The following is a 23,778-nucleotide window of genomic DNA, read 5'->3' as shown; positions in this document are numbered from 1 at the left end:
TTGAAATAAAGTGCACTCTAACTTTGGAGGAAACATGTTTTAATAACTACTATTCCGCTTTAATTAAAGATGTTTCTTTTTAAAGATTAAAGCTTCTGCGGGTGAGGTAAAGCTTCAGAGTGAGTTCAGTGTGGGGTTAAACAAGGGCGCTTAAACAGCACGGAGTGGCGCGCCCGGCTCTCGGGAATAAAGCGAAGCGCGCCTGTAGGGTCGGATCCTGAATGCTGAATGCTATTCATTGGCGGCATCAGACGGAGACTGGCTGAAACTCACATGGGAGAGACGATTAGAGGACGCGGAAGGCCCCGGAAATAATCGGCCTGTCACTTTACCTTTACGGTCAGCGGCAAATCGCCTGTGTCTTAGAACTTGCAACAGAGTCGCGCTTCTTTCTCGCCCGGGGAGTCGATGCATCAGATCGATACTTTTCTGCAGAATGTTCAAGTTATTCTGGAAGCGGCCAGTCATATAGAAAGGACCGAGCAAGCAACGGATAGTAAGTGCGGGGCCAATTCCTGACTGTCTGCAAATGTACATAGAAATAAACAACTTGTATTAGTCACTGTAGATACACAAAGGAAAGATAAAACCCACTGTTTTGGCTCCGGCTGCAACTGGAAAGTTTCCTTACGATTAATGTCAAGGATATTTAACTTTCATCCTATGAACAGGTGCCCCCACAAGCCTGTAGATTAAAGGTATCTTAGAGAGTGTTTGGGGAATATTGCATTGAATTGTGTCTGGAATTTATATATATTTTTGATTAGTACGGGTGTCAGAGGTTATGGGAAGACTGATTACTGATTGGGTTACTGATTGCGGATGATCAGCCACGATCACAATGAATGGCGGTGCTGCCTGGAAGGGCCAAATGGCCTCCTCCTGCGCCTATATTCCATGCTTCTAAGACAGGAGAATGGTGTTAGGAGGGGGAGATAGACCAGCCATGAATTAATGGTGGAATAAACTTGATGGGCCGAATGGCCTAATCATTTGTGATGATTAAAAAAACTAGAGGATTAAAAAGTGCAGTTTTAACTGACGCTGATATGCAGATGCTATTTTACTGACCTATATATAAAATGACATTATTTGAAAATATGTATTTAAAATGTATGTTTATGGGCGTCAGTAAATCAACCGAGGCAGAGAATCAGATGTTATATGCAGTTATCATATTTAAACCTTGCCAAGAGATTATTGGGAATCATCTCTCCCTTATTCTTAAATTGGCTGCGGTGTTTAATTAGTGTAATAATCCTTTTTACAGAAGAAGTAAAAATGGGACTAAATCGGTTTGAATCCAGCAAGTCATCGAACGTCTTTCTTTAATCTCCGGGATGTGCAGAGACGCTGAGATAAATGTTCTTAGCAATTAAACCTTCTGTCCTGTATTACCCCCGGACGATTTCTAGTACAATTAACCAACGAATAAAAAGACACTGTATAAAAAGCAGTTTCGCAAACCGAGGCGCTTAATAACATTACGAGGAATCCTTTGATGCTTGCCTTTTAAGGTTCATTGCGATGAGACGTTTGTAATGACAGGTGCATTTGTTTCGATGCACCAAACACGAATACAATCGCCACGTGTTTTGAGAAGCACTGGCCAGTGATAGAGAGACAGCCTGCACCAGATACCCACAGCTCTCTGCACATGCGTGTCGACAATCACTCTTATCTCCATTCTGCCCAGGAGTTCCCTACTTAAAACAAAGCAAACATTTTTGTTACAGGACTCTTTAGTAAAATGTCACAATGACAACAAGCCGAAACAATAATGCGCTGTGCTTTTGGCACCACTTAGAGATGGTACTGGGAGAGACATCTTTGTCCAAAAATGCCTGCTGGTTACCGATGAAAACAAGATTTAATTTAAACGTCTCGGAACAGTTACCGCCAGGGAGAGAACCAGCGCTTGATTCTCTCACTACAGTAAGTTTCCGATGGAGGAAAATAGCATATTAAAGCGAAGCTTGCCATATGTAGAAGGGGGGAAGAGTTGAACCTTCAGAGTTAAAGATTCAGTATTGGATACAAATATTCAGCTTCACCTTACCAAGGACCCATTATTTTCCATTGTCAGTTTTAAAATGACTACCGTGCACGTTCATAAATTCTAGGAGCAGAATAAGGCCCATCAGCCTTTCAAGTCTACTCACCATTCAATCATGGCTGACCTATCTTTGCCCGTCAATCCCATTCTCCTGCCTCCTCCCCATAACCCCAGACATCCGTACTAATCAAGAATCTGTCAATCTCTGCCTTAAAAATATCCATTGACTTGGCCGTCTGTGGCAATGAATTCCACGTATTCACTATATTCTGATGAAATCATTACTTCCTCATCTCCTTTCTAATGGTACGTCCTTTTATTCGGAGGCTGTGGGCTCTGATCCTAGACTCTCCCACCTTACACAATGATAAATTATTCAATTATTAGCCAGTTAAGACAATACTTTTATGTAATCAAAAGGATTGCTGTAATCTTAATCTACAAATGTCAATTTTAATAAAATTTGGTATTAATTTTGACAGAATTAAATAAATGAAGCAATATGGCAGCACATTTTTTTCAAAAAATGAATTTGTTGTTGTTTCTATCCCCACCTTTCACCCACTACCACCTTACTCCACAAACAACAATGTCATGCCACTTCAGAGGGACAGTTAAAGGCCTGGTAATTAGAAATACTACAGTTTCGGGATATTTAGGAGAAAGCAGCTGGCAGGATAGAAGTGGTTTTGTGATGTTTTTGCTTTTTAACAACTGGAATGAGAGTTAACCAAACTGAATAAGGGTCGTGATCTGAAACGTCATCTAACCATTTTCTCCAGAGATGCTGCCTGACATGCTGAGTTACTCCAGCACTTTGTGTCTGTCTATCTTTGGTCAAACTCAACACTGGCATGCTCCAAAACAAACTTATGTTGCATGACCCACTGAGCTACTCCAGGACTCAGTGTCTTCTTCTGAACATCCCTTAATTCTCATGTTTTATTGATCCAAGCTATGGAGAGCCACTGTAAAAACTAAGCGGTACAGCAGGGCAAACAATTTCATTTTAGATCTCTATCAGTCTATTTACCACATTCTCCTGAATCATTGAGCTGTCTAACACTGTGCCCTTAGTACTTCCTGAGGATGTATTTACACCATAAGCTTAGCACTGGTGTGAGCTGGGTTTTTATTTTTACATACATTAGACCTACACTGTTTAAATTTAGAATTAATACTATGACTCGCGATGAAAGCATAATGAAGTTTATCCATAATGTTGGTGAAGCAAAAGTACAATGCACTTTGTGGATTAAATGTTGGAAATCTGAAGTGATGGCAAAACTTGCGGGAAGCACTCAGCAGGTACAGCTGGCAAAACTGCTGCCTCACAGCTCATGGCCCAGGTTCAATCGAGACCTCTGGTTCTGCCTATGTGGAGTTTGCATGTTCTCCTTGTCACCACATAGTTTCTTCCAGTGCCCAGGTTTTGTCCCACATCTCAAAGACATGTAGGTTGGGAGGTTAATTGACCAGTAAATTGCCTGCTGTGTTGAGATGAAGGGGTTGAGGAAGGGGGTTAGTTGATTGGATACATTGAGATTGGTATAATTGGAATCATGACAGATTCATTAGGTAAAAAATCCTGTTTCCGAGCAGTGTGATTCTGTCAGTGTGGTGTGATTCTCTAGTCAGGCAGCAACTGTTATTAATTCTTGAAGACTTTGGATTTCTCAGCTATATACAATACATTTGTTTTTAAAAGCATCTGTGACAGCAATTGATAAATGGGAGTGAAAATCAGCTAAATGCTTTTAAATATCACCCAAATATTTGATGGGCCAAAAGGATCTAATCTGAACTATATTGGGAAGATCTCATGGTGAGTGGTCCTGGAAACTATGAACTGAGGCTTGCACGCAGGTGTGACTGGCTGTGCTACGGGTGAGGTGGTAAGGGCCTGTCCCACTTGGTCGTCATTTGCGCGCCATTTACGTGATCTCGTCATCGCGTTGAGATGCATGGGAAGCGTGTGGGCTGCGCGGGACGGTCGAATGGAGAAGCATGGAGGAGTATGGAGTTGCGCGCAGTAGCGTGCGGATTTTGTAGGGCACAAAATCTTCACGCGCATTCGGCGTGACGTATCGCATACGCACGCGGGCGCATTGTGATCGCACGCAGGCGTCCTGACCTCGTACATGTAGCGCGTGGTGATGCATGATTATGTCACCGTGCGTAACCATGCGCCATAGCGCGCCGCCTATACGCAGTCGGCCACAATGAGAAAATAATTACGCCGTAAGCATCAATGCTTTCAGAGTAATGGCTTCAGAGTAACACCTTAATAAATATTTTTGAAACATCCTTAGTTAAGGATGTTTCAAAAGTTAACATTCAGGTAAGGATTGCAGATTTTATATCCTAAAAGAACACTAGCAACCAAATTGTTTTTTTTTTAAATAACTATCAACAATTTTACTAACACTTTAAAAAAAATATTTTCAAACTAATTCTTAAGCTGGGTTCAAACCCTCAAACTGCTGTAATGGAATACAATTTTGTGTTTGTTGGGAGTAATTCAGAAAGCAAACAATAATTTTATCAATGTTTCACTTAACAAATGATGTCAATACGCTGACTAATTCTACTTGCAGAGGAGATAAAATATTTGAAGGCGCATGATGACGGGCGATGACGCGCGCGACCATCGTCAGTCACTACCGTACCGGCCTGTCGCGTAAATGACGGCGAAGTGGGACAGGCCCTGTATTAACCACTGATTTTGTCTTCTATTTTACTTCTTTGATTCTCTGTCCTCTTCAATTGAGGCTCAAAAGACCTATCAGCTTCTAGCTCCATATAGAAATATTTGTAAATTTGTTTGGGGGCAGCTCAGTAGCGCAGCAGAAGAGTTGCTGCCTTACAGTGCCAGAGACCTGGGTTTGATACTGACTACGGGTGCTGTCTGTACAGAGTTTGCATGTTCTCCCTGTGACCATGTGGGGTTCCTATGGGTGCTCCAGTTTCCTTCCACATTCCAAAGATGTGCAGGTTTGTAGGTTAATTGGCTTCTGTAAATTGTCTCTAGATAGTGGTAGTGTAGTAGTGTAGGGGGTGGTAATGTACGGGGTGGTCGTTGGTCGGCGCGGACTCAATGGGCCAAAGGGCCTGTTTCCACATTGTATCACTAAAGTAAATGTTCATCTTTGGCCCTATTGCTGGAAAGGCCAGCATTTATTGCTCATTCCTAATTGTCCATGAAAGGTAGTTGTGAACCACCTTCTTGAATGGCCACAATCCTTCTGCTGAACATCTTCCCACAGTGCTGTTAGCCTGGAAGTTCCAGCATTTAGACCCATTGACCATTTTTAGCCAGAGACCATGATGTCTCACCTCAACCTTGGAAGTTCTTTGGTGATGATAAACTGATTGGGTGGCATTTAGCTGGATTGATTTAACTTGCTTTTCTCACAGCAGTCACTCAATACCTCAACCAAGAGACCATTACTCACTTAATGACGCCGGCAAGCTATTTAACTGAGAAATATACTGCAAACACGACTGTATGTTATGTGGGGATATTCAGAAAGCATCCCCCCATTTACTGCTTACAAATCTTACAGAGGCTGATGCACTTGAGGCCCAAACTAAATTGTAAATTTAATGGCTCTGGAAAATCTCTGGCCTAAACTACTTATCTTATAGAATTTTTCGAGGATGTAACTAGTAGAGTGGATAAGGGAGAACCAGTGGATGTGTTATATCTGGACTTTCAGAAGGCTTTCGACAAGGTCCCACATAAGAGATTAGCATACAAACTTAAAGCACATGGTATTGGGGGTTCAGTATTGATGTGGATAGAGAACTGGCTGGCAGACAGGAAGCAAAGAGTAGGAGTAAACGGGTCCTTTTCAGAATGGCAGGCAGTGACTAGTGGGGTACCCCAAGGCTCAGTGCTGGGACCCCAGCTATTTACAATATATATTAATGATCTGGATGAGGGAATTGAATGCAACATCTCCAAGTTTGCGGATGACACGAAGCTGGGGGGCAGTGTTAGCTGTGAGGATGATGCTAGGAGGCTGCAAGGTGACTTGGATAGGTTGGGTGAGTGGGCAAAGGCATGGCAGATGCAGTATAATGTGGATAAATGTGAGGTTATCCACTTTGGTGGCAAAAACAGGAAAGTAGACTATTATCTGAATGGTGGCCGATTAGGAAAAGGGGAGATGCAACGAGACCTCGGTGTCATGGTACACCAGTCATTGAAAGTAGGAATGCAGGTGCAGCAGGCAGTGAGGAAAGCAAATGGTATGTTAGCATTCATAGCAAAAGGATTTGAGTATAGGAGCATGGAGGTTCTACTGCAGTTGTACAGGGTCTTTGTGAGACCACACCTGGAGTATTGTGTACAGTTTTGGTCTCCTAATCTGAGGAAAGACATTCTTGCCATAGAGGGAGTACAGAGAAGGTTCACCAGACTGATTCCTGGGATGGCAGGACCTTCATATGAGGAAAGACTGGATAGACTCGGCTTGTACATGTTGGAATTCAGAAGACTGAGGGGAGATCTTATAGAAACTTACAAACTTCTTAAGGGGTTGGACAGGCTAGATGCAGGAAGGTTGTTCCAGATGTTGGGGAAGTCCAGAACCAGGGGTCACAGTTTAAGGATAAGAGGGAAGACTTTTAGGACCGAGATGAGGAAATCATTTTTTACACAGAGAGTGGTGAATCTGTGGAATTCTCTGCCACAGAAGGTAGTTGAGGCCAGTTCATTGGCTATATTTAAGAGGGAGTTAGATGTGGCCCTTGTGGCTAAAGGGATCAGGGGGTATGGAGAGAAGGCAGAGATGGGATACTGAGTTGGATGATCAGCCATGATCATATCAAATGGCGGTGCAAGCTCGAAGGGCCGAATGGCCTACTCCTACACCTATTTTTTATGTTTCTATCCAGAGATGTGAGTTCAAAATCCTCCCAGGGAATTTAAAATGAATTGACTGAATGTATCATAAATAAGAAGCCAGTGTCGTTAATATTGCCGATCGAAACTAGTTAGAGTGACAAAGAAATTAGAGAATTATATTAAAACATAATTCCCATTAAAGGAAGTATGTAAGGATTAGTTAGCAATGTGGCTGATGCATAGGATACGTAAAGCTGTCAACAAATGCTGTCAACAACTGGTTCTACTGGTTCTACGGTCTAATGTTCCATTATTATCATTATCTCGTTCTGCCTAAAATAACTTCATATAGCATGTAAAATGACTCACTGTTATATCAAATCGATACCACGAAAACCTGACAGATGACTTTAAATGGGCTTAATTAAAGGGCAACCTGTTTAAACTGGTTGGGCTCATCTAATAGCAATGATGATAAGCAACACCTTGGCATAATCATACCTCACAAAGTCTTACCTTACAGTAAAAGTCCAATTGGCCATACTGCCTGCACTTTCTCACTAACACAATCACACATGTTTGGAAGGGAGTGAAGATAGACACACAGTGCTGGAATAACCCAGCAGGACAGGCAACATCTCTGGAGAAAAAGGATAGGTTGGAAGGGAGTGAACTTGAGAGTCCTCAGCATTGATCACCAACTCCATTAAGGTTCATACATATGGCCAAAAACACTTCCTGGTGACCTCCACTCTTGTGGTGACTAGTTCACATTCCCCCACGTTAAATGCTAGATATGAGAGTGGTATTTAAGATGTTTTTGGATAGGCACTTAGATACGCAGGGAAGAGGCCTATGGAATCGTGTGCAGACAGAGGAAACCAGTTGGACATCATGTTTGGCACAGATATTGTGGGCTGAAGGGCCTGTTCCTGTGATGTACTATTCTATGTTGCACACCATTTGAAAGAAACACAGTATGTACTCTAATGTGGGGCCGTCCTTTAGGTCAGAGCAACAACATTTGTGGTCTGACTTATGGGCCTCTTTGACCTTGTCCTTACTAATCTACAATATATGTTGTAAATGCATATGTCCATAACAATATAGATTTTATGTTTGCACTGATGATTTATGCTTTCATGTTATATGCTACAGCCACAATAATATGTGAGGCAGAGGTAGAATTGATGGAGCAAGACAATACTGGGAATCATGAAGCACGGCGATACAGCACTCTGATAACAGCCTAGAATAGAAAGGTTTAGGTGTATTATTGTTGCGTGTACCAAGCTACGTGAGAAGCTTTGTATTGCATGTTATTTACCAATCAGATAATACTAAACATAGCTATAATCGTCAAACTCAAGTACAATGGGTGGAGCATTGGGGAATATACAGAGTGCAGAATATAATTCTCAGCATTGTAGCTCAACAGTTCTATAGACAAGGTTCATGTCTGCAATGGGGTAGAGGTGAATCGGACAGTACCCTACCCAGGGCCGGATTCACGTATAAGCTTCACAAGCTTAAGCTTAGGGCCTTGAGATCTAGGGGGGCCTCGGCAGGGTCGGATTTACCTACAGGCCTCATAGGTTGAAGCCTAGGGCCTCAAAATCTAGGGGGCCTCCGGCCAAGGTGTTTATTTCCCAGAGTAAAAAAAAAATCCAGAGAAAAATAAAATTGGCACGCTATCAGCATTTCCACTTTGACGGAAATTACCCAAAATTTTGGTTCCGGTCGCTGGAAGTTTTTGGGGAAAAAAATTGCGACCATCCGCGCCTGCGCAGTGGGGGAAGTCGGTGGCGCAGTAGCGACGCAAAATCACGCTGTCTCTCCGCGCGTGGGCAGTGGGCCCGGGCGGGTTCAGATCTCCATTTGCACTCCACAAAATCACCTCGATGCCTCGTGTCTATTCCAGGTAAGTAGTTGAATATTGCGTTGCAGGTGCCAGTTTCTCCGGGCCGGGGGGGGGGGGGGGGGGGGGGGTGGCTGCGGTGTCTGCGGTGCGGAGTCGGAGCCTCACTGGGATGGGAGGGAGAGAGAGGGGGGGATGTGAGAGGGGGAAAGGGGGGGTTGAGAGGGAGGGGGAGAGAGAGGAGGGGAGGAGAGAGAGAGATGGGGAGAGAGAGGGAGAGGGAGGTGAGAGAGGGAGGGGAGGGGGAAAGGGGATTATCTTTAGTGAGATTGCTAAATTAAGGTAGGTTTTAGAGTAATTATATTTTCTCCTCCATATGAATAATATCAAACAATTGGAACTGCTTTCTTTTCCTTGATAACATGCCTGAAAAATATGAATTCTATAGTTTGCGACTTTCATTTTGCATCATATTTTTAATGTGCACACACTAACACAGTCGAACAGTAACAGGCAATCAAATCAACACACAAAACATTTTCTAAAAAAAGGTTTTATTTACTGCAAAAACTTACAGTATTTTATTTGCAGTGTTTGCATGCTCCTTTATAACATTTTACATATAACATTTTACAGTACAATTTGATTATTAAAACAAGGACAGCTTCAATTCTTGATTTAAAAAAATGTATACAGCAATGACCCCATTCCAACCACTCATTACTCTTGACTCAACCAAAAATAATTCTGAAATATTGGTCATAAATTTGGAGCAAAAATGCTCCAAAATAATGTTCAGATTGCACCAGAGAGCATTTAAAACCTCAGACCTTCGGCCGCGAGGGACTTTCAGCTTCACGCTTGTGATATGCACTGCATGCACTTATTTCACATAAAATTTTTGCAATCCTGCCATGCCACCCCCCTTTTTGAAAAGCTTTATACGGGCCTGGTGTATAATATTTGTGACACTGTCAAAGGCCTTTCTTATATATGCTGTCACAACGCACTGTAGTCGCTAAACAACACTTCAGTAATTTTCCTCCATTTCAGGATAATAATGTTTTAAACTGATAACTCGACACTAGCACTGGCAATAAATAAAAAGCGCAGCTTTCCAGGCCTTATCTCATTGGCCACACTCGGCTGCACATCAGTGTCAATCTGGTGGACTCTTCCATCTTCCTCTCGTCGTGGGGGTGGGGGATTGGGAGGGGCCTCACAAGTGGAATAGCCTAGGGCCTCTCTTCATCTAAATCCAGCCCTGATCCTACCTTATGGAAGAACCATTCAGAAGCCTGATAACAGAGGGGAAGAAGCTGTTCCTGAGTGGCGGTGCGTGCTTTCAAGATTCTGTACCTTTTGCCCAATGGGAGCAGGGAGAAGAAGAAATGACCAGGATGGAACAAGTCTTTGATTTTGTTGGCTGCTCTTCTGAGACCGTGTGAAGTATGGATGGCATCAATGGTTGGGAGTCTGATCTGTGTGATGGACATTGCTACATTTACAATTTACATTTACATTTACAATAATTCCCATCTTGTGAAGTATTTTCAATCTGAATTGTATAATTTGCTTTGACTGTACCCTGAAGTTGTTATTGTCACAGAAGAGAATTTTCAGACGGTTCGTCTTTAGAGCTACAGTGGGCAAACCATCGGCCCTCCGAGACCACGCTGAACAGCGATCAGTCCGTACACTAACACAAGGACAATTTACCATTTTTTTTACCGGAGCCAATTAACCTACAAACCTGTGCGTCTTTTAAGTGTGGGAGTAAACCGGAGCACCCAGAGAAAACCCATGCAGTAAAAGGGAGATTATACAAACTCCGTGCAGACAGCACTTGCACTCAGGATCAAACCCGGGTCTTTGGCGCTGTAAGGCAGCAACTCTACCACTGCACCGCCGTGCCACCCCTGTATTCTATTGTATTCACTTTGCATGAAGTCAAGAAATGGCTGAGTTAGATATTAAAGGGATCAAGGAATATTGGGTCAGTGCCGGAAAGTAGTGCCAAGGTGGAAAATCAGCCACTATCTCTTGAACTTCTACATGTGTACAGTAGAGAGCATATTGACTGGTTGCATCATGGCCTGGTTTGGAAACTGGAATGCCCAGGAGCGAAAAAGTCTGCTAAAAGTTGAGAAACACTGCCCAGTCCATCACTGGTTCTGACCTCCCCACCATCAAAGGGATTTACTGTAGTTGCTGCCTCAAAAAGGAAGCCAGCATCATCAGAGACCCACACCATCCTGGCATTACACTCATTTCACTCCTGCCATCGGGAAGAAGGTATAGGAGCCTGAAAACTGTACTGTCCAGGTTCAGGAACAGCTTCTTCCCTGCAGCCATCAGGCTATTAAGCACAACAACCTCAAATAAGCTCTGACCTACAATAGAGTGATATTGTTATTTTTGCACTATATACACATATATAATGTTTGTGTGTGTGTGTGTATTTGTGAGTATGTGTGTATATATACGTAATGGACTTTTTTCTCTTTATTATATTGTTTACAGTGTACTATGCTTGCGTATTCTGTTGTGCTGCAGCAACATAATTTCATTGTTCTATCTGGGACATCTATCTATCTATCTATCTATCTATCATTATATAAAAGTCTGTGGCTGCCGCCTGCCGTCCGTCCGTCCGGCTGCCTTTCTTCCTTTTGATTCGCTGCTCCTTCCTATCAGCTTCCAACACACTTCAAAACAAAGTTGCAAGACAGGAACACTCTGAACTTTTCACCTCAATGGGATATCACAGTAATTGCTTCAACAGGAGGGGGAGGGCCAATTAGTAGTATAACATAACAGTTGTTCAATTTCTTCAGAGTTCTTGTGCTCATCCTTGATTTTTTTCCCTCTGTTCACATTTGGATGCATCACAGCATGGTTTGGAAACAGCTCCATTCAAGACAGCAAGAAGTTTCAGAGAATTGTGGACACAGCCCAAACCATCACACAAACCAACCTCCCTTCCATCGACTCCATTTACGCTACCTCAGCAAAGCCACCAACATAATCAAGGACAAGTCGTACCCTGGCCACTCCCTCTTCTCCCCACTCCTATCGGGCAAAGGGTATAAAAGCGTGAAAACGCATACCTCCAGATTCAGGGAGTGAATCTCCCTGAACCTGGAGATTCTCCCCAGCTGTTATCAGGCAACTGAACCATCTTACAAACAACTAGAAAGCCGTCCTGAACTACTATCTATCTCATTGGAGATCCTCAGACTCTTTGATTGGATTTTACTGGCTTTATCTTGCACTAAACGTTATTCCTGTTACCATGTATCTGTACACTGTGGATAGCTCGATTGAAATTGTGTTACTTCCAGTACATTGTGTCTTTCTTTGGTATAAACAGGTATTCATTATTACCAACATCATAACACTGGGGATGTTATCTGGGAATCTAGCACATGGACTGCAGTGGTTTAAGCAGCCAACTCGCCACCACCTTCAAAAGGAAATAGGATGGGTAGTTAAAGTTAGGCTTGCCAGCAATCCCCATAACCTATGAATGAATTTTTAAATCTGCACCTACAAAAAATGTTAGCAGTAGCTACTGTGCCTTTTTTTTTTTTTTTAACCCCTCCTCCTGCACAGAAACAGTGAGATCACTCGTGGTATCCTGACTTGCATCCTGACATGTTATAATTATGTTAAAATGAAACCACGTATTAGGAAGTTTTTATATAACAATACAGGTTTATCCTCATTATTAAACATATACTCCCTCCCAATCAGTGACCCGGACAAGCGAACTACTTTCAAACATCTTGCATTGTTGTTTAAGAACATTTGAAAGGGTGTTCTTTAAATCGGCATTAAGATTCCAAATCACCCCATAACGTGGCAAACTGCTCGAGTGAAGTCACAAATACGACAATCACTTATGGTGCCTCAGCTCCTGCGCCTAGGCAGTCGGCATGTTAGAAATATGCGGAAATAAAGTCCAACATGTCTAGTTTTCTATACATCCTGCATAATTACCACCATCTGCAACGGGATCCCATCACCACCAGACACATCTTCCCTCTGCATCCCCTTTTGGCTTTCAGAAAGACTTGTTTCCTTCCGTGCTACAATGGTACACTCATTGTTCTCCACCTATGACTGCCCTCCTCACAGCAATTTCCCAGCCAACTGCAGGAGGTGCAATATTTAAGTGCTTTACCTCTGCCCTTCCCACCATCGAGTCCTTTCAGGTGAAGCAATGATTCGCTTGTACCTTCCAATTTATTGCATGGCATTTAGTGCTCGTGATTTAATTTCCACTCTAATGGAGAAACCAAATATAGATTGGATGCTCACTATTCAACTTACAAGGGAAACATTGGCGTACCAGGCATCTGTCACTTTAATTCCTTGTCCTTTTCTCATTCTGACCTCTCGGTCCTTCATCCTTTACATTGTTCCAATATTGCCCCACATAAGCTTGAGGAACAACCTCCAATGGGGTACTGTCTGTATGGAGTTTGCACATTCTTCCTACCACTGCAAGGGTTTCCAACATCTCAAAAACATGTGGATGTGATGGTCAAACCGGCCAAACACTGTTGGTGGCATGGTGGTGCAGCGGTAGAGTTTGTACATTCTCCCTGTGACTGCGTGGGTTTCCTCCCACATTCCAAAGACAAGCAGGTTTGTAGGTTAATTGGCTTCTGTAAAATTGTCTATAGTGTGTAGCATGGAACTAGTATATGGGTGATCATTGGTCAGCGTGGACTCGGTTGGCCGAAGGGCATGTTTCCACACTGTATCTCTTAACTGAACTAAACTAATAGCCTCTGTAAATTGATCCTAGTGTGTAGAGAGTGGATGTGAAAGTGGGACAACATAGAACTAGTTTGAATGGTCGATGTGGACTTGGTGGGTCAAAGGGCCTGTTTGGATGCTGTTTCTCTGAATAAGTAAATGGAAATAAAAGCAGCTAATCTTCTGACCAGACATGTTACAACCCTTGTGGCTTACACTAGGTATATATTTCACAGATAATGCTGCTGCTTTATGTCAACTTGCTTCCGTCTCATTTTTATTTCAGCTGCTAGTTTTTAAAGTAATTGTTAGCTAGACAATTTTGGTCTGCACCCTGTCCTCTGTTCACCCCCCTCCCTTCCCTCTGCAAATAAAAGAGAAACACTTCACTCTTCCTGTTCTTGACGTAAAATGTTGACTCTGAAGCATCTGTTGCTGCTTCTCCTGCTGAGCATCTCTGATTTCATTTTGGATTTACAGGATCTGTTTTTTCTTTTGCTCCAATGTCCAGATTTCCAGTCTATTTTTAGTACTTTTTGTCCTCTCCCCCCCCCCCCCCCCCCCCCCCCCCCCCCCCCCCCCCCCCACCCATTGTACCCTGAATATACTTTGGAGCTACAACAAACTATGATATCTTTATGAATAACAATTGACAATTACATTAATATATAAACATATATTCATCGTGGTTAAGTATGTACACTACAAATATATCAGAGGGAATTCCAACAAAATTAAGAAACTAAGTATACATTGTATTTAATTAATTTACTGCCTGAATGAGGACATGTAACAAGTTGCCTGAACAAAATATGTATCCATTTTGATCTAAAGAGGATGCTGCATTTCCTATTTGCAACAACGGTCACAAGAGAAGAGTGGCTTTAAATCTTTTGGGACCTCCCAAAGTTAAGACAGGTGTCATTAAATGCAAGTTTCCTAATTGCCAGCCATCAAAAAGTTCCATGGGTCTTATATCAAGAATAATCATAATAAAATGACAAAGTTGCAATTTCCTTTATTGGACAGGTTACAAACACTTTTAAATGGAACAAAATGATGCTTTAGAACTGAAAGCGTCACATTTTCTTTCTGCACAGTAAAAGTTTCATTCTGTGTAGGAACTAACTGCTGATGCTAGTTTATACCGAAAATACACACAAAGTGCTGGAATAATACAGCAGGTCAGGCAGCATCTCTGGAGAAAAGTTGGCTAAGCTAATAAAGTACTTGAGTTCTGCGTGGCTGCAGAATTTCATTCTGTGTTTCTTTGCACAACCTCACTGTTGATTTTTTGTTTAGTATTGGTGTAGATTAATAAATATCCATTTGAGGAATTTTTGCTCACAACTAGCCTGTAGACATCAAACACTCTTTCGAAAGTAGACTCAACATTCAAATGTTTCTTAATGTCTCTCGTTTTTTCAAAGCTACACGATATCTGCTCTAAACGGGTTGGCTTGTCTCTTGACTATTGTAAGATTCTAAAAGCCTCAACCAACTAGTGGCTGCAAAGATCTTTCAAGATCACTGTCTGAACTCCTTTGTAGATATCTATCACATCACTCATACAGCACATATTATGCACGCAAACACAATATAGCACAGCAGTGTGATGCTTGGCTCGTTTTTTGTGTTGTTTGATATAGGAATTTTGGCAGACATCCAGGAAATGTCACAAGATCTTTAACAAATACCTATATGGCTAGAAAGATACAAGGAATCGAGTATAATATATTAACTGATATTAGTGCACATATTTTGTAATTGTGGCAACAATGCTCCTACTTGAACATAAAGAAAGAGGCAGAATAGTCCATTCAGCCCCTTGAACCTGCTCTATCAAGATCGTGCTGATCTTCCCCCTATATTTTTTTTGCCATATTTCCATATCTTCTAATTCCTTGTGTAGGGAGAAACTGCAGATGCTGGTTTACACCGAAGATAGACACAAAAAGCTGGAGTAACCCACTGTAAGGCAGCATCTCTGGAGAAAGGGAATAGGTGGCGTTTTGGGTCGAGACCCTTCAGGCTGGGAGTCCTTTCATTCATTTGTTTCTTTGTAACCTTTTCATATATCTCGTTTTCCTCTCCCCTGACTCTCAGCCTGAAGAAGGGGTTTAGCCCAAAACGTCACCCATTACTTTTCTCCAGAGATGCTGTCTGACACGCTGAGTTACTCCAGGCTTTGTATCTCTCTTAATTCCTTTACTAAAATAAATCTATCACTCAGTTCTGGAAGCAATTCATAACTGATCCTTTGCAGTGTAGAAATTATTAAAGAATCGTCACGAATTTCCCTCCTGGGATAAATAAAGTTCTATCGTATCGTATGTACCGAGGGAAGCCATTTATAACTTCAATATTAAATGACCTACCCCTTGCTTTCAGAGGATGATCCCTAGTTCGAGAATCCCCAATCAGGGGAATTATCCTCCCTATATAAGATTGCAGTAAGATATTTACTGTTACACTTTACGTAAAAAAATCACCAGTCTGAAGAAGGGTCCCGACCCGAAACGTCGCCTATCCATTTTCTCTAGAGATGTTGCCTGACCCGCTGAGTATCTCCAGCATTTCGTGTTTAACTTTATGTAAAATATATAGCTATACTGGGGCATTGTTGTTCTTTGATTTAATTGAGCTAACACAAACTTAAACGTGGCAATAAATGGATTTTGAATTTTCAACTGGATGAAGTGGCACCCATAACTTTCAGAGCCCCCACCCTGCAGAAAATAGTGTTGGTGAGAAATGTCTCAATTCAAACAAGCTTGGTTTTGCAAGAATGAAAATAAACCGACAAATGATTCCCAACGATGTTTGTTTGCGGGTCTTAAAAAAAAGCGAGCCATCCAACTTATTCCAACAACGTTATCGATAAATAAATAAACGCATTATCTTTAATTTACTACTCACACGAGAGAGGGGGGGAGAGATTACGTTGGCGTGCAAATAATAGGAGCCACGGTGCAAGGGCACTTTTGCAAAGTTGCATTGCTCGCTGGCTGCACGCCCCGTGTGCGCGCGTGCACACCCCGGGCTGGGAGCCCCGCCCCTTCCCTCCCTCCCTCCCTCCCTCCCTCTCTCTGCGGGCGGAGAAGCCCAGAGCACCAACAACCACGGGAATTGTAGTCTTCGACAGAATGACAGAATTGTAGTCTTCGCCCGCGTCTGCGGCAGCGGGGAGGGCGAGGATGTAAACTACATTTCCCGGCGTGCTCCGCGGAGGGAGGTGAAGTTGGGGGAGGGATTGAGAGAGGGCGCCCCAGAGCGGCGGTGAACGCAGGCGCAATGGAGCCGCTCAGTCGGAGCCGTCCTCGATATTTCCTGAGGTAAACAAACTTGGACTGACAGAGAGTGAGAGGAGGGAGGAGGGTCGGCTGCTTGCGGAGCGCTCGCTTCCCCCCCTCTTTTTTATTAACAAGAAAAACCTTTCATTTTTTATTCAGATCTTTTTTTTTGTAAAAATAAATTCCACCCATTTTTATATCAAAAAAAATTTATTTTTGTACCTTGTAAATACACGACCAAATTTTAAAAATAAACGAAATAATGAACGCAGTGCAATTAATCAACATCCAGAGACTGATAGAAGCGGCCGAGTTTTTAGAGAGAAGAGACCGAGGTAAAGAAAAGAAGAAACGGCACAGCTTTTCTTGGAATAAACACATCGGATAAATTATTATTTGGTATTTTTTTAAAGAGAATTCAAATCGCCAGGAGTTCCAACTGCCATCAACCGCAGCAGAAGAAGCAGCAAACACCCTGACATCAATCGCCCTGCTTCTCGTTATATGTAAAAAAAAAAGGGCAAACAATTGGCGATTGTCAGCGATAAATACTTTATAATGTATAATATATATGTGCGAAGGCGAACGTGAACTTGTTTTTGTTTTCCTCTCAGAAGCAGAGCACGGATATGCATCGTCGTTACCCTGCGATGTGGAGGCGACCAGGAGGAAAATGAAAACCAAAAAGAATTCGAGCAATAGGTAAAAATAAAATAAAATCCGAGTCCTTTTCAATCACTTGCACGTAAACGTGATGCATTTCAGTGCAAGCACATTAAAGTGGGGGCAAATTTTAAACCGGACCGAGTGCTGTTTATGTGTAGTTACTGTACCCGCCATTTTATATATATTTTGTAATTCATTTTTTTTAAACAATACCCAGCTCAGCCAAACCTGCAGCAACTTTTCCAAATAAAAATTCGAGGCTTTTTCTTCAGCCACGATTTTTTTGCTTGTGTTTAGGTGAATAGTGTATAGTGTTGGAGGGAAAAGAAAATGCAAAGCTAATTATATTTTAATGGGGGATGGGGAAAAGGGAGCTTCGAGCGCCATCTGTGATCAGCTGATTGTCAGATTTACAGTTTTAAAAACACACTGATGTGAAATTGAAAGGGGGGGGGGCGGTACGGAAATATGGATCTTTCTCACGGAGAATGTTCATCTTTGTCATTTTTACACGGACGGTTGGTTCATCAGATTTTCTCATCCGCCTTCTCTCCGTGAACCTGCATTTCACTACAATAAGTTTCAGTTGCAATGAACATCTAAAGTACATTCAATAATTAAAATTTCGAAGTGTCCAGAATTATTTCATTTGTTTTGTTTATTGCACATCACTTTGCACGGAAAAATTATGCAATTCACTACAACTTTGTTTCATTCTGTCGAGGTCTAGATATAAAGTGACTATTCAGATTGCTCACCTATAATAGGTATTTATTTCATTAGCTTTCTATGTCAGCTGTTTCTTTTTTTGATGGTGCAATGTAAAATTATGAAGGACAATTTATGACCATTTGCTCATTGTAGTGTGGTATATAAGAGAAAAGCGTTGACTACATATTAGAATTGAAAGATAAAATTGCAACTAAATATAAGCTGTGCTTTTTTAAATTGGTGGTTTTACTTTTCAAATTGCAGTTTAATGCAAACTCGGTACATGTCATGACATGTAAGGCTAAAACTGTTTGTGGTGTCTAAGTCCCTCCTACTTTCAGCATAACAGCATGAGCAGTCCTCCTGATCCACCAAAATTTGCTGAATCTAAATGAAAAAAAATGCATAAAGGGTCTCCATAGTCAAGTGGCATTCAGATTGGAATTCGATTTAACTTCCATTCCACCCTTTGATTCTTCTCTCAAGGAAAGTGTTATTTCTTGCAATGGTGGAACCTAGTTGAGAAAGGTGGTACTTCATACAGATGATAAGGACAGTTTTTCATTTAAAGAAACAGAATAGAAGTCAGAAGCAGGAACTATTTTATTATACTATTTTGTTCCCCTCCCGGATTCTCCATATCTGCTCAGATACACTCAGTACTGAATTTGCACCTGTATGCTTTCATATGTAGTATGCCATGTAGTGCACTTATGCTTAGGATAAATCTCAGTGATCATTTTTAGGTGCCTGTGTAAAAACGAGCCCATCGGCCCAACTTGTTCCGAAATTGGGGGAGTCCAGAACCAGGGGTCACAGTTTAAGAATAAGGAGTAGGCCATTTAGGACTGGGATGAGGAACCATTTTTTCACCCAGAGCTGTGAATCTGTGAAATTCTCTGCCACAGAAGGCAGTGGAGGCTAATTCACTGGGTGTTTTCAAGAGATAGTTAGATTTAGCTCTTGGGGCTAAAGGAATCAATGGATATGGGGAAAAAGCAGGAAAGGGGGTACTGATTTAGCCATGATCACATTGATGACTTGAAGGGCAGAATGGCCTACTCCTGCACTTATTTTTTGGTATGTTTTCAATTTTTTTCTATATTTAACATCTGTGTCGACCAATATGCCTCATCTAAGCTCATCTGTGTTTGGCCTTTCCCTATTAATCTTTCCTATCCATGTGCCTGTCCAAATGTCTTTTAAATGTTGTTTTTGTACTTGTCTCAACTACTAGCTCTGGCAATTTGTTCCAAATACCCTAAACATAAAACTCCAAATGCGGCCTCACCAACGTATTGCACAACTGTAACATGACGTGTCAACTTCCATATTCAATACCTTGACTGATGAGGGTAAATGGACCAAAAACCTTCTTGACCACCTTATCTACCTGTGACACTACTTTCAGGGAAATATGTACCTAGATTCCTTTGGTCTACAACATTCACCAGGACCCTTTGATTCATTGTGAAAATCCTTTCCTGTTTTGACTTGTCTGCTATCAGCCCTTCCATACCTATGTCCATCAATCGTGTGTAAATTCTTGCCGCAATCCTTCCCCAGACTGCTTTCTCTTAACTATCTCTCCTCCATCAGTCTGAAGATGGATCTCAACGCAAAATGTGAAATGTCCCATTCTCTCCACAGATGCTGCCTGGTCCTTCAGCTGGGTTTTTTTTGTTTGCTCAAGGTTCAAGCATCTGCAGTTTCTTGTGTCTCCATTTAATGTTCTATTATTTGAGGAAGGGATAGGCAACATGTTCTATATTATGTCTTTTTAAGCTATTGTTGTCAAATTCTGCCATCTATTCTAATCCTGGGTCACCAACCTCTGAGCAATGCTTTCGATTCCATCTTAATCCACTCTCTGCTCTAGCACCAATTTCTTTGTCTTTGTTACTCTTGACTGTATTACTTAAATGCACTCTTGATTGCAATTCACCTCAGTAAACATGCTGATTCAAAAATCTGGTTCCTGTTTCTCATCCATGTTCTCACTGATCTGCGTTGTGTATTGTAATAGGAAATGCTGGAAGGACTCAGCTGGTTAGGCCGAATGTGTAATAAGTGTAACAGAGTTAACATTTTGGGTTCAAGACCACATTTCAGAACTGGGAAGAAGAGAAAAGTTAATTTCAAACCATAGGAAAGTTAAGGAAAAGATAGATAGGACATCAACACTTTCTCAAGTAACTGCAAGAGATGCAGCAAATGTTCTTTCAACTTTTCCCTTCTCAGGGACCCAAACAATCCTTCTAGTTGAAGCAGTGAATTTACTTGCACTTTTTACAATCTAGTGTATTGCGTTCAGTATTCACAATGCGATCTCCTGTATATTGGAGATACCAAATCAGGCGACTGCTTTGCAGAGCACTTGTATTCTGTACTCAGAAGCAACCCTAAGCTTTCTGTTGCCTAAACAGCTTTCTCTATCTATATCAGAACGGGCCATGTCATCCATCTGTGATATTGGCTCAGTGTTTTTGCTGAGCAGGTCCTGCAGACCTGTGTTTTGCCACCCGCACATTTATTTTGTTAATGGTCTCATTCTAACTGGCTTAATTTCATAGCTTGTAATGATTAAACCACCATGTTTTCCATCCCCAACTGCCCCATTAACTTTTTTTCCAAAGGAGTTATTTTACAGTATATCCAAGGACAGCCTTGAGTTTGCCCAATCAGAGATATTCCCTTTGCATCCCACTCCCACCCTCCCTGCAACTTAAAAAAATATTTATTTCCCCTTTTTCTCAGTTCTGATCCATGACAGCATCAGAGGCTGGGGCAGAATGGTAACGCTGTGGTAGAGTTGCTGCCTTAAAGTGCTAGAGACCCATGTTTGATCCTGACTACTGGTGCTGTCTGTACACAGTTTGTACGTTCTCCCCGTGATTGCACGGGTTTTCTCCAGGTGCTCCGGTTTCCTCCCACGTTCCAAAGAAGTAGTTTTGTAGGTTAATTGGCTTCGGTAAAAATTGTAAATTGTCCCTAGTGTGTAGGATAGAACTAGTGTATGGGGCGTTCACTGGTCGGCTGGGACTCGGTGGGCCGAAGGGTCTGTTTTCGTGCTGTACCTCTAAACTAAACTAAAGACACAAAACCTTAACTCAATTTTCAGATGCTGGTTGACTTGCTTAATGGTTCCAGTATCTTCTGTTTTATTTCAGATTTCCTGCATCCAGAGTTTTTTTTAACTTGCATTGTACATTAGTTGCTCTGATGCCTCCCTTACAAAGATTCTCATAATTATAATCACACTTTTTTACAGCCTCACCGCTTTTTATTCGGTAACTTATTTCAACTCATAGCTTCAGAATAAGCTTCCGTTTCAAACTATTTGCTGCTGTAGCTTTGACATCTAGACCGTGACTTCTAGAATTATCTTTAAAGATGTTTGCCTGTCCACTTTCTTCTGTTAAGACTGTCCTGAAACAGAGTGTAGAGTGTTCACTGAGGGTGATCTCCGTGAACGGGATGTGGAGCGGAAGATGTGACTGGTGGAGGGATTGCAATGATTCTGGGGAAATGTTGGAGAATTATGTTTTAAATGTAGCGGCTCATGGGGCAAAAGATAACCAGGGGAACCCTCTTCCTGTTCCATCCGTGCAGAAGGGCGAGCAAGAGCAGAATTACAGGATAAAGAGGAGACATGGGTGAAGGCTCCATCCACAATTGCCAAAGGAAAACCATGTTTCCTGAAGAAAAAGGACATCTCAGATCAAGAAAGGGGAGAGAGGTGTCAAATGAATTTGTGGCCAGGGTAAAATTGAATTGTCCTGCTATGGGATCGATGTAGCAGAGAAAGAGTTGGGGAGTAGTGCCAGAGTATGTTTGGAACAAAGAGCATTCAACATAGCCAAACAACCACTCTGGTATATTTGGGGCTCTTGCGAGTGTCCATGGCTACACCTTTGATTTCAAGAAAGTAAGACAAATAATAAAAGGGTTATAATAATTTCCACCAGGAGGAGGACAGTGTTAACTGAGGGGACCTTGGCCTTAGTGCTAGGAGAAACAGACACCCTGAAGTCTTCCTGATGGAGTGCAGAGGGACTGGGTCCATGGTAAAGATGAGGTGGTGGGGCCAAGGAATTATAAATTGTTAAGGTGGTGGAAAGCTTGTGAAGTGTCCCAGATATATGTGGGAAGGAACTGGACAATGAGGGACTAGTCGATTTTGAGGTATGTTGAGATGAATTCAATGGGCCAAGAGCAGGCAGAACCAATGGGCCAACCAGGGCAGTTATTTATGTGAATACATGACTAGGCTTCTGGTCATCCCTTTTCTTACATATTTTATTTTAATTGTGTCTTAGATGATTTTCTAAGTAGAAGACGATGTGTAAATGCAGAGTGTTTTCTTATTGCTCGCCGTACTGAGATGAGGAGAAAAATCTTTGGAGGGTGGTGAATCTTTGGCAGTGAAGTCTCAGTCATTGAGTTCTTTTGAAACAGCTAGATGGATTTCTGGATATCAAGGTAGTCAGGGGATTTGGAGATAATGCAGGAAAATAACATTGAGATAAAGATCTGCCATGATCTTGATGAATGGTGAAGCATGCCTTATGTTGTTAAATGGCTTAGATTTACTCAGATTGTTTATGTTCTTATGTTAAATGAAATGCAGTTAATGGGGTTACCCATCTGGTCAGTTAATGACCAGAATATTTTGGGGATAGATTTACCAAATTTGAGACCAGCTACCAAAATGCCTATGACTAGTTTGGTAAAGCTGAAACTTGTGTATGATCTCTCCTTTTGGACTGCTGCTAAATTGTGTGAGGCTTTATTTAGTGGCCTAGCTAAATACTGAAATAAGGTAGCGTTAATTGAAGCCTTGACTAGTGTTTTTTGTTTAAGCAGCCTAACAAGTGGTTAAAGAAACCACGGGTGCTACTGAAAAATTAATGATTTGAAAAGAGCTCCTCCTGGTTCAGCAATAGCCTGCAGTTCTGATGCAAGTCAGTCGCTTCTCCTACATTAACCTGTGGAGCTGCACAAAGTGAGCCAAGTATGGGTTCAAGTTTGAAACTCCTAGTTTGTCTGAATTATAATAATGTTGCTTAATAATGAAGTTAGGTAGCCAACCCTGTACTGAAGTGCTGCTGGACCACACTGCCACGTCGTGTTTTATGTTAGATTTAACAAATTTGCAATGTTTTTAAATCTCAGGCTTGTAAAGAATTTCAGTGGACTACCTTAATGGCTGTGCATGTGCACTAGTGTGAATCTGAGCTGTTCACACCAAGACATTTTTATGTTCCCCGTTTACTCTGTGACTGTAGTTGACATAGTATTGAGATGAGAACAGTTGAAATTAGTTCTGCAGGCTAGGCCAAGTAAGATGTCATCCAAGTTACTTAATTCTGAGAGCTAGCCTTAAATTGTGTTACAGTACTTACAAATTGAATGTCAAATTAGCGGGCTGGGCTCTGATAACTCCTGCAAAGAATATTCCCGGCATCCAAATGCAGCTCTAAGTCCACATTCCCGACGACCTCATACCCAAACTTTGCAGATAAAGCATAGTTATTGGCTAGGTTCAGACTGCTGCCCTTGAAATTGTCATCAC

At 41.8% G+C, this 23,778-nt stretch overlaps 1 protein-coding gene across 3 annotated transcripts in view; it reads left to right on the top strand.

Moving 5' to 3' along the window:
* Positions 1-322: 322 nt before the first annotated feature.
* Positions 323-23,778, top strand: part of mxi1 (max interactor 1, dimerization protein) — a 46,609-nt gene continuing 23,153 nt past the window's right edge. Inside the window, exons 1-2 of one of the 3 annotated variants that reach the window (XM_055646973.1) lie at positions 323-496; positions 17,441-17,528. In XM_055646973.1, the coding sequence (XP_055502948.1) occupies positions 409-496; positions 17,441-17,528 (176 nt within the window). In that variant the 5' untranslated portion in view covers positions 323-408. Of the gene's footprint in view, positions 497-16,876; positions 17,162-17,440; positions 17,529-23,778 lie in introns of those variants that run through there. The other 2 variants (XM_055646972.1, XM_055646974.1) reach the window with 2 other exon arrangements.

This window comes from Leucoraja erinacea, chromosome 15 (genome assembly GCF_028641065.1).
Source record: "Leucoraja erinacea ecotype New England chromosome 15, Leri_hhj_1, whole genome shotgun sequence".
Taxonomy (NCBI): domain Eukaryota; kingdom Metazoa; phylum Chordata; class Chondrichthyes; order Rajiformes; family Rajidae; genus Leucoraja; species Leucoraja erinaceus.
This window is presented reverse-complemented; position numbering and strand designations above follow the sequence as displayed.